The following is a 14623-nucleotide window of genomic DNA, read 5'->3' as shown; positions in this document are numbered from 1 at the left end:
ATAATAAAGACAAATCTCTTTGTGTAGTTTGAATAAGTTTAATATTTAGTCGGCAGGAAGAGGGATAACCCGGGTTATGTCATGTCTACAATAACATCGTTATTGTCACATGAAAGTTTGATTACTAGTTTAGTCATTAAATGAGAATGTATTTAACCGTTTATTTAATCTATCGGTAACAGAGAGGTACACAAATCACATTTACATGTTATGATCAATGCTTCCTTATCGGAGGGAACTTGGGTTGTTCTTGAATTATTTTTATCCATCAAGAATAAGCCGTAATTTTCATTACTGTGATATCTGGCCAGTCGGCATAAAATAATAGTTTCGAAAAAATATTTTTCTGTTGATGATAATTAAATTGAAATGCCTCCAATTCGTAAAGTTCAGTTGGATAAAGCTGCTTGGCTGTGGTGTGAAACAGTGGATCCTGATAAAATATCTGAAGACAATGTTGATACTGCTTATAGAGGGAATGTACCCAAGTGTAAATTAGGAACATGCCGGTAATTTGATTAGCAGTGTCTTGTGTTTTTAATGAGTTTTTTTTTTTTTTTTTTTATAAATATTAAATAAAATTATAATTTTGTGATTTATTTAATTTATTATGATTCGGTTGGTTCTTAGTTTCATAAGTGTTATGTCTCCAGGAGAAATTGTCGTGGAAATCCTTATTGTCTCTCAGGATTGGGTGAATCACGCTGGCTTAGTGATAATGTAGATGAAAGTGAAGATGAAGATGTTGATCTTCAGATAAGGCAACCTGAAACCTTTGTAGGTTTGAAAAATTTAGGTGCCACCTGTTATGTGAATAGTTTAGTCCAATTATGGTTTCACAACTTAGCATTCAGGTAAGATACATAGTTGTACCTAATTTATTAGTGAAGTTTTTGTTCTAGTTAATTTAAATTATCTTGTAGGAAGGCTATTTATTCTTGGAATCCATTAGAAGATCCGATGGAATCAGCTGAAATGCCAGATGAAGACATTTCTGTAAAGTCACCGCGTACTGTAGTCGGGCATCTTCAGTTGTTATTTGCACTAATGCAGTTCAGCAAGCAGAAATCAATTGATCCATTGGCTTTCATCAAAGCTCTAGATTTGGAACCATCGATGCAACAAGATGCTCAGGTACAGTAAACATTATGTTCTGGGGAGAATTACCCCTTATTATGAAATTTTCTTCTGTTTGATCTGTGTTAACATTTTCATTATTTTTAGGAGTTTTCAAAACTTTTTATATCTCTCTTAGAAGAATCATTAAATCAACAATCTGACCCTAAAGTTCAAAACTTAATTACCGACAATTTTAGAGGAGAATATTCATATATTACAAGGTACTTAATAAATTTGTTTTCTCATTTATTCTAAGCGTTAAAATTTCTTGCATTGGTTATATTATTTATTGTTTTTGTAGGTGTTCAAAATGCCAAAAAGAATCTATAAGCCCCTCCATGTTTTTCGAATTAGAATTGAACATAAAAGGTAACAAAACTCTTCATGAGAGTATAAGTGAGTTCTTGAAGGAAGAAAATCTGGATGGTGTGAATAAGTATAGCTGCAGCTTTTGCAATGAAATGCAGGAAGCTACCCGTTTTATTAGTCTAAAGAAATTACCCGTTGTGTTAAATCTTCAATTAATGCGTTTTATCTATGATCGGTATAAACTTTACTACTTAATTTCATTGTATATTAATGGAGCATATCAATTTAATGATGTTGGATATCTTTCAGACAAAAGGGACATAAGAAGAAAATCAATTCTTCTCTTCAGTTCCCGGATACCTTGGATATGAGTCAATATATGACGGTTCCTGAAAATGAAAATAAACCTATCATGTACAACTTAACAGCTGTTCTAATTCACAAAGGCCCTAGTGCTTACTCCGGCCATTATGTCGGTTTGTATAATTTATCTATTTGCTATCAAATTAATGCACAGTGATCTTTGTTCTAGTATATTGCTTTTCACCTATCTATTAATGTTGATGAAAGACTGCTTTGTTATCTTTTTAATTATTCATTTTTAAAAGCCTTTAGTTGTATAAAATTATCTGTGGCTGAACATTATTGATCATAATAACAGTATGGAGGAATTGTTGATTGAAATTTATAAAGGTTTTTGAGAAATATATAAAGCTTGTTATGTTGTTATCAATTTAAAAATGTACAATGTCTTTGGTTTTATTTTATCCTAAAAAAAAAATTTATTAATAAAATAACAGAGTGAAAAAAAAATCAACATACGATTTAGAAGTAATTTGAAACATAAATGTTAATTTAATTTTTTTATTAAAAGAAATAAATGGATATAAATTACATGTTCTTTTAAATTTACATACCAAATTTCTATTGGATCAAATCTAGTTATTACAAACATTCTATATTTTCTTTTATTACATTGTGATCATTTTTGAATTTGTTTTGTTTAATACTATTATGTTTTGCAGTTTGTTTTTTTTTAGTAAAAGCAGTGGTCAGGTAGTTAAATATTTTATGAGCAGTATTGTTTATCTTTTCCTTTTGTATTCCGTAGCTCCTACCTTTAGCTTAAGTTTTAATTTTTTTTTTTTCTCTTGAAACTTTAAAACCTAGATTTAAAAAAAACCAAAAGCAGTACCAACTCAAAAAATTGGTGATTTTTTAATTTATCAATTGTTTGGAATTCAATTATAGAATTCAATCACGAATTAACATAATAGATTTATTATTATTTACATTGTTCAGTGTTTGTTCATGCATCTCTGTTTTGGAGTATTGAAATGAACACTAATTAAAAAATTCCAATTTTTGGGTTGTTTTACCTACTTCTTCAGTATGTCGATATTTCACCACAAACTTTCTTTTTTATAAATTATCATCAATTTTAATGGTGTTTATTATAATTTTTTATAGCTCATATCTGTGACCAATTGTCTGGAACTTGGTATAAATTTAATGATGAACAGGTGGAAAAGATGGAAGGAAATAAGCTAAAGCTTGGAAGCGAAGAAGAAGATGAAAGTAAGAAAGGAACTTAGTATTGTTCAAAGTATTGGTTATTATACACATTTATATATTCTTCAGAAGTAATAATCTCAGTTTTGTTGTTTCTTCAATTTCTATTAAAAAATATTTTAAAATATTTAGATGGTGCTAAGAAACCAAAACAAGCCCGAGTTGCGAAAGGATTTCTTGCTTCTAGTAATGCATACATGTTGGTATATACTGCTCAATCGGTTCGAGAAGGTTTAATACCCGTGACAGAAAATGATTTACAGCCACAACTACTTAAGCAAATACAACAGTCCAATGATGAATTTGAAAAATTAATTTTAGAAACAAAAGAAGAAAAAGTAAGTTTTAATTTCTTAATAATTATGTAAAGGTATGATCATGTTGTATTAGAAAAACAACTATAGACGTTTTATGCATACTGAAATATTTCCTAAGAGGTTGGATTATTTTTTCAAATTTAAAATTTAAGATCCATTTTATTATTATTTAAAACATTCAGTTTAAAATATTTTTCAATTTGCTCCATTTCTAGTTTAAAGCCTTTCTTATCTGGATGGAAGTTCCAGAAACTGGAATATATTTTACATGTTTAATATATTATGTAATAATTTAATATAAAAGAAAAAGAATTTAATCGTTTTTTAAACCAAATTCAAATATAAAGGAGATAGCTAGGGTTTAAATTTAAAAACTTTAATACTAAATAGATAATATAATTTTATGATATAAAAAACTCTTAATCTCAGGGCGGGTTGCTAGACAATCAGAAACAGACACTTACAATAATTACACTTAATTAAATTAATATCTATTTTACACATGTATATATTTTTAGTATAACAAAACTAACCAAGTTCACAATCTTCTTTTGGTGATTCTTGGTATCTTCTTTTTTCTAATGTTATGTCCTATCGTCAAAAATGGTTTCCAGTCCTTCCAAACAGCTATGTCTCTCTCACAACAATGGCTTCCAAACTTTCCCGCTTCCAGCCGACGGACGTCCTCTCACCAGGCAATCCAAACTAAAAGTATTTTTCTTCTTGGTTGTCTTATTTTTTCAAACTGTCCACTCTTGCTGGACAGAAATTGATGAGTACCTTCTCATCCTGGAAACATCCTTTCTCCTGTGCGCCCAAACAATGAATGAATCTAAAAACCAAAACCTGCCTCGATGTTCTATGTAAACATCGATTATCGCACAACAGTTAGGGATTTTTGCAAATGATTTAGTTTCTGAATATTATTCTTTAGCACTATTTCTTGACTTCTATTTTTTCTTAAATTTACTGAAGAGTTAAAATAGTTTTTATGATATTTGAATCTGCTCAACATGGCCTTGATTCAACGGACTTGTTGACTGAAGAATACGTACCGCCATCTTGGTTTTGTTTTGAATCACAAATTTATTATGGATAGTGAAAATTAGTTAGCTTGCTTTTTGTAAAAACAAAACAAATGAACAATATTAAAATGATACATAAAATAAAACATATCAAAAACCCTTTATACATCAAATTATACTATTTACTCAAAAAGAGCATATTATAATGTATTATATTATATATATTTCTATCGGTTCCTTAAGGCATTCGAACTATTGATAATTGCATTAAGTATATTTATCTGAATCAAGAGATATTTACCACAGACCCAGCTGCTATTGTATGTTAAATGGAATTATGAATCTCTGACATTTGGATATCTTTTCTGATAGTGTCATATTCACCAATTTACTCAAATTAAAGGGTGGCATGCAGGATTGTTAATCAGATCTATTTCCATATACTTTAACGTGTCTAGATTAATACATTTATATACATACTAGTATCTAGAATAATACAAGAGAACTTTTTTTGATTTATCAAAGAGTTAATAATAAAATGCTGGGATAACCATTGTAATTTTAATTAGATCTGAGTATATGAAATTGAAGACACTGGAGACATTTGATGAACTTTCTTAAGTTCTTGTTCCCGCTAAGAATTATAGTACAGTACTGATTTGAATATTATCAATTTGGACTTATCTGAGGATGATATTCTTTTGTTTCTGTTTTGTCTGGCTATAGCCTTTTTCTTTGGTTATAGTGCCTCCAAACCTCAGCACTTGTTCAGCCTTCTGAACTCCTTTCAGTTGATGTTCACATAACCATACTCAAGGACTTATAACCATCAATGTGGCCTAGCTGATCCATTCTTTCCTATCCTTGGGATTCCTACCTCTGTCTTCAGTTCTTAATTTTCCTAGCTCCATTTATTTCCTCTCTTCTCTCCAAAACATCTTTTTCATCCCTCTAGCCATTTGAATCTCCTTCCAGCCTAATTCTTTGGGGGAGAGGACTTAAAACTTTCCTCTGAGGAAATGAAATCAGTATTCCATTCTTTTTGGTTGAGGGCGCTTTAGATATTTATGGCCTCTTTTCTTTATTGTGCAGCTAAAAACTCCTATCAGTCAGATCTGGCTTCTATGCCACCCAGTTCTTTGCTTGTTGCCTAACATGTTGTCTTTGGGTAAATGTTTTAACCCGATGAACGGGTGGTTATTTATATATCCTTTTGTAAAAGTCGTATACTTCTTAATTGGCAATAATTGAAAATATATAATCTAACTAAATTCTTTTTCATTCCAGTATTCTTAATACTTAGCATTCTCCTACTGCTGAGGGAATTTTTTAATAAAATTTGTATCTCCTTCAGATGTCCCATTTTCCCCGGTTTTCAGCTTTTTCTCCTCATAATTATTAACTTAACTACTGATAATAAATCGTGGCTTTATGTCTTTTTTTAGCCGAATGAACTAAACTCTACTCTATTTATCAGAGATTTAAAATGTTTTTCTTTGCTAGGTATCATTTTAAATTGAATCTGATTGTTCTACTTACCATTTAGTCACTAAGTGAATTAATTGTACCATTGTAGAAGATTTAAAACTGAATTTTGTTATGAGTTTCATTTTACTTAATAAAACTATATAGTATTTTTTAAAAATCAGTTTATTGGAATTATATTCTTATGGAAATGCTTTGTTTTTAGAAAAATAGGAAAGAGATTGGACAAGCTCAGAAGGCAACAATGGCAAATCTTGTGAAAATTATGACTGTTGACGGTCCTGGAACTAGAGATTGGGAAGCGATATCAGTAAAATGGCTGAGCCTGTGGTTGACCAATTCAAAGGAAGACTTCGAACCAGTTGACAACAGCCCTCTTCTTTGTTCCCATAACAGATTAAACCCTGATCTCGTTTCGAATGCCAAATATATCACAACAGCTGCTGTTCGTATCAAACTTGTCAATGTTTTTATTGTTTATTTCCCTTATTGATATATTTTCCTTTAGGCCGATTCAATTTTTGGAAAGTATGGAGGTGGTCCTAGATTGCCAGCCAGTGAAGCACTTTGTCGGGACTGTATAACTGCCAAATGTCGCAGGATTAAGTTCAGAATTAAACTTACTGAAGACGCTAAAGAGCTTAGCAATTTACTCAAGCACAAAGAAGAATTGTAAGTGAAATCATCTTTTGAATTTAACATTTGTTAATTTCTGACTCAGAGACATTTAATAAACTTTCTCTGCCCCTTATCAATTCTAATTAAAACACTAATTCATCAAGAATAAATTAATTTCAGAATTTTATGCTGAATTTATTTTATACTTAGTGCTAACATTTCAAATAATAAATAGAATATTTATGTTAGTTATGCCACAATTTTATTGTATTTTTATTTGTGATTTTATTATTTTATCACCTTCAAATAGACTTGAAGAAATGTTATTTATTATTTCTTTTCAAAAATAAATTTATTTTGTTTATTGAAGTTGTTACGTTATAAGTTTGATCAAAATAAAATTATTGTTGCTAATTATCTGTTGATTGTATAAAATAAATTGTGCCTACAACAACAGATAGTTATTTATATAAAGTTTGATTATCAGTTCCTTTTCATTTTGATGAAAAATTCTAAAACTGATGTATAATCCCTAAAGAAATCAGTGAGAGAGATATTTTCCTTTTGTCTATTCTTCTCAAGGTTAATTAAATAAGTGTCAATATTATATTATTTATTTCTTATTTCTGTGTTATCAGTTCGTTCTGTTTTGCTTTCAGAGATGGAAACGGTTTCTGGGTTGGCAAAAAATCTTTAAAGGACTGGCGTAAGAAAGCTTTAACAGTTTTTGAGGAGACTGAAGGTGGAGTTATGAGAGAAGTCGAGGATTGCCCTAGCCCATCATCTGATTCAGATGCTGTGCCTTGTCAGAATAAAACGTCTTGTTCTGAATTTGAATCTGTATCTATTAATTCTAGCTGTGATAAAACAGGGAATGGAACCAAGCCCCATTCAAAAAAGCTTAAAGTCACTGATAGTTTTACTACGCCTGATCAGAGAGTTGTCGCTAAACTGGAAGTTGAATCCATTTTTGAATCTCTTGAAAATTTGTTATCTGGGACTAGAGAAACTTTAAGTAAACTTGATGACTTGACACCCGAATTGATTTCAGAATTCAAACAAAAATTTTATGCTAGTTGGAAAAATTTGGATTTAATGTTTAATAAGATCTGTGATTATAATTCAACATGTTCTCCTATTAGTGAATCTACTTCTTTGGTTACATCAACTAGTGAGGCCATGGACATTTCTACTTGTGAACCTAGTAGAGTTAATGGGATTTGTCACAGTGTTGAAGAAGAATCTGCTCCTAGGAAACGTAAATTCGAACAAGTGAATGATAAAGATGGTGTCAATAGCAGTGATGAAAACAAAGTTAGTAAATCAGACGATGAAGAAGATGATGCTGAAAACTTCAATGAAGACATCATATGCCAGCACAGTGAGTTGCCTAATGTTCATTTATTGTTAACTTCATTTGACAGTCACTTATAATTCTTCTTTTATAGATAATTTGATACCAGAAGAGACTTTGAAAAGACTTGTTTCTGAGTCGACTTGGGCTAAACTGAAAAGTTACTTTCCAGACTGCCGAGAGTTTTCAAAAGATGTAGATCCTTGCCCGCAGTGTCAGGTAATTTTTATTGTTTTGAAACCCCTAGTTAAGAATTACAATTTGAAGTAGTTAATCAGATTGTTAGGGGGCAACGGTAGCAGCGTGGTATCACGCCAGTCTACCAACCCAAAGGTTGTCAGATCGAGTCCCGGTCCCCTCCAGGCATTTTCAAGCATAAAATATTTCAAAACTCACAACTTCCCCCAGGCATTTGTGAGGCCCGTTAGCCAATGGTTGGAACTCACAAAAAATAGGTGTGGGAGTGATGAACGCACCCTACAAAACAACCATGTCAAGAAACGCGCGATGTATTTCCTAATACATTGTGCGAGGACTTAGACCTCCATAGTCTGTCGCCCATATAATAATAATAATAATCATATGGTATAGGCCATCTAGAATTTAAAACATTCCATTTCTGTAATTTTCTCCCACAGTAACTTTTTGAATTCACATATCACTGTTTTTTTGAATAGTTGAACATCTTAACAAAAAAAAAAAATTGTTTATATTTTTATGGAATTTGATGTATTCCGAAGATCTGTTATGGTACTGCAGTTACTTTCTTTACTAAGGTCCGTCTACAGACTTTCCTAAAGCTATTACATATAACTATTTTTACAAATCAACTCAAGTCACCGTCACAGTGAATGAATTATTTTAAACACAAAAAAAAAATGTCAAGTGTGCCACTATTCCAAGAAAAGCAGGCAGTGATACATGTTCTATACTCAGGGAACACATTGTCTGGGACTTGGTTTTATTATAGAAATATCTAATATTTCTTTTTTTTTTATAAGTTATAACTGATTAAGTAAATTAATAATTAATCAAGTTTATTTAATTATAGTTGATATTTACTGAAGAATTATCGGTTTCAGAGATTGGCATCTCAAGACCAGGCAACCCTGGACATTAGAAGGGATCAAGCATTGAAACAGAAAGAAATGCTGCCTTCTCTCTTGAATAATCGGAACCGACCCAAACTAGTTTCTGGTACTTACAAGATTGTTAGTGTACAAGAATTTTTGAAACCTTGGCGAAGATTTGTAAGGTAGGTGGTTACAAGTTATTAGTAGGCAGCATGGTATTTTGTGTATATCTTCATTTGTGATCAATTGAAATTTGAAAAATTATTCATTACTTTCTTTTAAAAAAGTGCAGATAACCTTTTGTAGCTAAGGGGAAAAACATTTTCGGTGTATCTTTTTATACTAAATTTGTGAATTTATTTATTTCTTCATGATATAAATATTATAAATTTTGAATCATTTTTATGGTTGAGTTCAATATTTGGATGTTTTTCGGATTATGGGCTATTTTCATCATAGAATTTTAAAAATTTTGAACGAAATTGAACAATATTTTTCAAGTACATACATGTTCTAGTGACCCCGCAGTGACATATTTCAACAAGTGGCCGAGATCTAAAAATTGTTTGAGGGAAGTTCAAAATTTCAAAAATACAGTAATGACAACCAGCTTGACTTAAATACTTTTTTTTTAATCTAGGGATAAGAAAATATATCAACTGTAGAAAAGATTAACTAAGATTCTCTTTATTTAGGAAATCATAAAAAGCCATAGCCTTCTTATTTTTTTATACTTTTTGTAAAAGTGTTTCTCTAATATATATAACAGTTTTTAGTGAATTCGGTATAATATTTTATTTTACTCTCTCAGCTAATTGAAAAATTAAATGCTAAACAGTTAGAAAAACTCCGAATTAGATGGTGAATTGAAAACTGAAAGCACTTAAAGGTACAAAAGATATGAAAGCACAATATATTTACATTTATTATGCTATTTTGAAAAAAAAATAAAATAATACAATCTGAACTACCGAATAAATGTAAATTTCAGTTATACCATTTGAGCAATGAGTAGTACAATTAGGTAAACAGTTGTTAGTTTGTAAAATGGGGGTTGGTCCACCATTAGGCTGACAGGGGGTATCCCATAGTTTTTATAAATTTAAAATAATTATTGATATTTTATAAAAAATTCAATGCCAGAAATTGAACCATGTGCAGACCACCTCCATCCTCAACTTAGGGTGAAAAGGGCCCAAAAAAAAGGGCATTTAAAGGGACTTACATAGTGCATTTATCCAAAAGATAAATATACGTTCCAAAAGAAGGTATTAACTATCACTAAAACTTTAGGAAATTTTAACGATTTAACAGTTTTCTCAAACAGCAATTGTCCTTCTACGGCAATAAGTCCTCTCAAAACATATACTGCCAGACACTGCTGCAGCCCACCTGGCCACCTTGGACTATCAGTTGGAACCACTGGATTAGAGTAGGAGTATATACATACCATAATAGCAGATTAAGAGATTATATGAAAATATTAGTCCAAAAATACAAAAATTTCTAAGTAGCTAAGGTGATGCTGGTGTGGTAATGACGAGTTTTCAACTTCTTGGTGACATTGTGTATTCATTCAGCTGAAACCAACTAGCATTAAAAAAACTTTGTTTCTTTAAACTGTCTTATAAAATATCATTGTTAAACTTTGATTGTAATGAATGCAATAATTTCAAAAGGCAGCATGATAATAATGACATTGGTGAGGTTGGCGCTCTAAAACTGAAGTCCATTCTCCTCTGGTGGCTGATCCTTCATATCTGGGTGAACACTACTCTCCGGAACAATGTATCTACTACTCCTATTTTTTTTTTTTTGTAAATGATATTACCATGAGGAGATTATGTTTGAAAATGCATAAACATTCCTATTCTATAGAAATAATAAATATGATTCAGAATATTTAGTTTATCCTTTATGAGTGAACCTAAATTCCACTAGTATTTGACACAGGTTACAAAAGAAAAAATGTATGTTTTAACTAAAAAACTGAGTGGAACACTATGTGGTAATGACATTTTAGTAGCTTAAGCAATCAAAGAACTAAATTACTCTTAAATATTTTAATTTTTAATAATTTCTTATGATAAAATGTCTTTTCCGAGTATAATAGTGGGATCAACCAGAAGAAATTTGTTGTTTATTTACCAAATCCGATTTCAAATGGGATTTGAAAGGATAATTATCTGTTGTAAATTGTGATTGAATACTAATCATAGACAAATTTATAAACATTAAGAGATTTTGTTTATTTTATTAAATAGAATTCTAAGTTATAAATTAAAGAGGTGGACAAATTTTAAACAGGGGTATATATGGAGATACCTTGACTCTTGATAACTTGTCTTTTTTGATTACTTATTTTTCCTAATACCCTTAAAAAATAATTATAAATTATTTATAATTGTTTAAATACATTCAGATGACTTTTTATTACCTTGAATTCGAGGAAATATTTTGTTACTTAAATATTCTACTATAAGTATTCCGGGTTCATTTCTTGGTCAGTATATCTCAGTCTCGCTCATTCATTCCACTCCTTGCCTGTTTTTTTCCATGTTCAATCAAGGACTTCTTTACACTGATGTCTTTGAGAAATACTTGCTTGAAGGTTCTGGCTCCATAAATGAGTGCTCAGCCCCACTTCTTGCAAGCTCGTCTAATTTCTCATTGCTAGTGATTTCCTTATGTCCAGGGAACCATAAGTTTCTCTTTAACCTTCTTTTTGCACGTCATTGATTTCAATGCTTCCTCACCAACGGTGAGGTCAACAGACTGGCTGTCTGAATATGAAACTTGCCCTTGTCGTACTTATACAGCATTAGGAAAACCCCTCTTAATATTAAAGCTTCGTAGCCATTGATTTTATTGTGATACTGTAATCAATATGTCAGTGAGTGGTTATACCAATGACAAAAGCATGCAGACAGGTTTAATTGTATTGAATGTGTTTAAATATATATAATCATTGGAGAAGTTAGGAAGATAATAGAAAACACTTCCCCTCGGTTCTCTTTATCAAGAACTATACTGTCTACTTATTGATATCCTAAGTTTATTTTTTCATTCTTACTAAAATATATAAATTCATCTTTTGATAAAACTGAATTGAAAATGATTCATTTGAAAAATATTTGTTTTTCTTTTATAAGATTTGACAGCAATAATTTACCATGATTCATTAGGTCACTTTTTTTGTTTTATTCTCAACCTACCTGCTTGGTTTTATTTTACCTAAGAAGAGTTTGCCTGACATGAAGAATTGCGCCTAAGACCCTCATCCTCCTTATGCAGTAAGGATGCTCCTTCCATGTGACCTTGAGATCCGTTCTATGCACTGACAGACCAAGAGAAGCTGCTCCTATTGCATTATAGAATTCAGTTTTAATAATTTTGATGACAAAGTTGTGATTCCAAGTCTCTAAGAACTTTCTTCAACAGAAAAATGTCGTTCTTTGCAAAAATACAACCGCTCCATTTTTCTCCCTAAATTCTCCATTTTTCTCCCTAAATTCTCCATTTGCTTAATATTTGATCCAATCATACCGGGGGATCCGAAGACCTGGCGATAAAGAGACCTGCTGCCGGAAACGGAGAGCGAAAGATAATGATGAAGGCTGGAAGTGGGTGATAAATGTGTCAAGAAAAGCTCCCCCCCTCCCCTCCCCTGCAAAGAAAGCGTGTTAAAGGGGTCAGTTTGAGTTATTGCCAAGAGGCACATATATGTGTGTAAGCCTGCTAGAGCGGCCTATACTGATTTAGTCCCATAAATCATAGGAAGGAGGGTCCCTACTCCTTCGGAGAACATCGCCCAGGGCCGAAAGCTACCCTCGGACAAATATTATCCTGCCTGCTCTTCTACTAGACCTCAGTGTATACAACTTATTGGTCAGTTATCATGGTGACTGTTGTAGTTTAGTCGGAACATTTATTGCTGTACGGTACAACGATTTGTCGGCTTATGTTCTGTTCGTCCATTCTTCTATCGCTGTATATTTCAATTTTTACCTTGTATTTTGCATTTTTTTTTTGGTTATTGTCTAATTTTTTGCTCCTTTACCTGTTCTTTCCGTATTTAAGAATCAGCATCTTCCGTCACTCCCACTCTCGTAAATAAAGAGCTTCGAGAATTTAAACTAATATTTGTTGTTGATGAATTCTTTCATGTATTTCAGAAATTTATTATAATAAGAAAAATAAATTTATTTGACTTCTGAATGAGTTTAATTTCACGTAGTCTCCAATTGCTGTCGAAATCATTTTCAATTTTATTTTCCTACAGCGTTCAGTCAAAGCTCCTCTATATGGAATAGTCCGGATTAGCGAGAAATCAGTCTGCAAATATTTTTTTTTTGGAGTTGAACGAGGCGTAGTGGAGCGGTCAAGTGGACATTATACATTAAACTCCAATAATAAATAATTATATTAGTAAATTCACACCAAAAACTTTAATAGTTTAACTGATGGAAATCCGCAAGATTTTATTCCTGTACCAAAAGGCTTATGGTGGAGAAATAAAACCTTACGAATTTCGATCAGTTAACCTATTAAAGTTGTTGGTATGAATTGACTAATATAATTATTTATTATTGGAGTTTAATGTATACGTCCACTTGACCGTTCCACTACGCCTCGTTCAACTCAAAAAAAAAAAATGTTGACTGATTTCTCGCCAATATGGACTATTCCATAATCCGAAACATACCTTTAGGCAAACATTAAACATCCGATTTTATGTATTTAGTACATATATACATACATACATTCAATGATACTTTATTATCAACATCTTATTTTCTTAAATAATCTTGTTAAAAATACACTCTTTTTATTTAAAATAAAATCGAAGCTATATCTTGAAATTTGGAAACGTATTTATTTTCTCAATTTCTTTAATGGTGGATATAGTTAACCTTTTCATTAAATTAATCTTATTTTTTTTAATGAAGTTACATTTTTTTTCCCTTTCGGTATTTTTCGCTATTCCACGTGATGTTAAGCCTAAAACTCGCAATACATGTTGTATCTATCGGATAATGAATTTTTCAATTCGGACGGGTTGTTATTGAAATTAGAGCTTTCAAACAAACTTTCCAGCTTTATATATTAGGACATCAACGGGCCATGAAGATGATATAGTTAAAATTTGGTAAAGATTGGTTAAGTAGTTTGCATGGTTAAGATTACTAATGAAAAATGGGCTGATCTTATATTTAGTAGTATGATGAGATTTGCATAGAGTCATGACAGTTATGTATCTGATCATAAAACGATGTTTAATATACTCGTTATACACTTTGTAACTGCTTCTATCACTATTCTTCACGCAAAAAAATTATTACACTCGACTATGTGTATACTAAAAAATTCCAAGTCAGCTTTAACCTTGTGGAAACTACGAGAAAATATGGGTCCTCAGATTATAAATTGGGCCCTTAAAATCAATTTCAGTACAACTTTGGTTTAAGAAGCGAATTAAACAACTTACTAGTTGAAATCATTATTTATTTAATACTTGAAGAACCGACAAAGCTTCGAAATTTAGGGATGTGGGTAGGTTAGCTAAATACCATTGAAAGTTTAATACAAATTAATATATTGTAGGAAGATTGTCCGGGTGGCGGTCAATAAAGATATCAAAATAGTAAAAGTGAATAATTTATTGTTAACAAACTTTTCGCCCCATTTTACTGGGCTAAATGAAAAATAAGATGCAAACATTAGGGGTATTCATGATGTTGTGTTAAATGT

The 14623-nt window shown here is 31.2% G+C and overlaps 1 protein-coding gene across 2 annotated transcripts in view; it reads left to right on the top strand.

Moving 5' to 3' along the window:
* Nucleotides 1–49: 49 nt before the first annotated feature.
* LOC106679903 (ubiquitin carboxyl-terminal hydrolase 48) overlaps nucleotides 50–14623 on the top strand; it is a 165802-nt gene continuing 151228 nt past the window's right edge. The window contains exons 1-14 of one of the 2 annotated variants that reach the window (XM_014419295.3): nucleotides 50–509; nucleotides 654–854; nucleotides 924–1134; nucleotides 1225–1340; nucleotides 1421–1663; nucleotides 1738–1904; nucleotides 2899–3006; nucleotides 3133–3338; nucleotides 6033–6272; nucleotides 6336–6499; nucleotides 7105–7826; nucleotides 7894–8018; nucleotides 8882–9054; nucleotides 10552–10719. In XM_014419295.3, coding sequence (XP_014274781.1) covers nucleotides 370–509; nucleotides 654–854; nucleotides 924–1134; nucleotides 1225–1340; nucleotides 1421–1663; nucleotides 1738–1904; nucleotides 2899–3006; nucleotides 3133–3338; nucleotides 6033–6272; nucleotides 6336–6499; nucleotides 7105–7826; nucleotides 7894–8018; nucleotides 8882–9054; nucleotides 10552–10693 — 2958 coding nt within the window. In that variant the 5' untranslated portion in view covers nucleotides 50–369 and the 3' untranslated portion in view covers nucleotides 10694–10719. Of the gene's footprint in view, nucleotides 510–653; nucleotides 855–923; nucleotides 1135–1224; nucleotides 1341–1420; nucleotides 1664–1737; nucleotides 1905–2898; nucleotides 3007–3132; nucleotides 3339–6032; nucleotides 6273–6335; nucleotides 6500–7104; nucleotides 7827–7893; nucleotides 8019–8881; nucleotides 9055–10551; nucleotides 10720–14623 lie in introns of those variants that run through there. The other variant, XM_014419294.2, reaches the window with a different exon arrangement.

This window comes from Halyomorpha halys, unplaced genomic scaffold (genome assembly GCF_000696795.3).
Source record: "Halyomorpha halys isolate HHAL.00 unplaced genomic scaffold, Hhal_1.1 Scaffold230.1, whole genome shotgun sequence".
NCBI lineage: Eukaryota > Metazoa > Arthropoda > Insecta > Hemiptera > Pentatomidae > Halyomorpha > Halyomorpha halys.
This window is presented reverse-complemented; position numbering and strand designations above follow the sequence as displayed.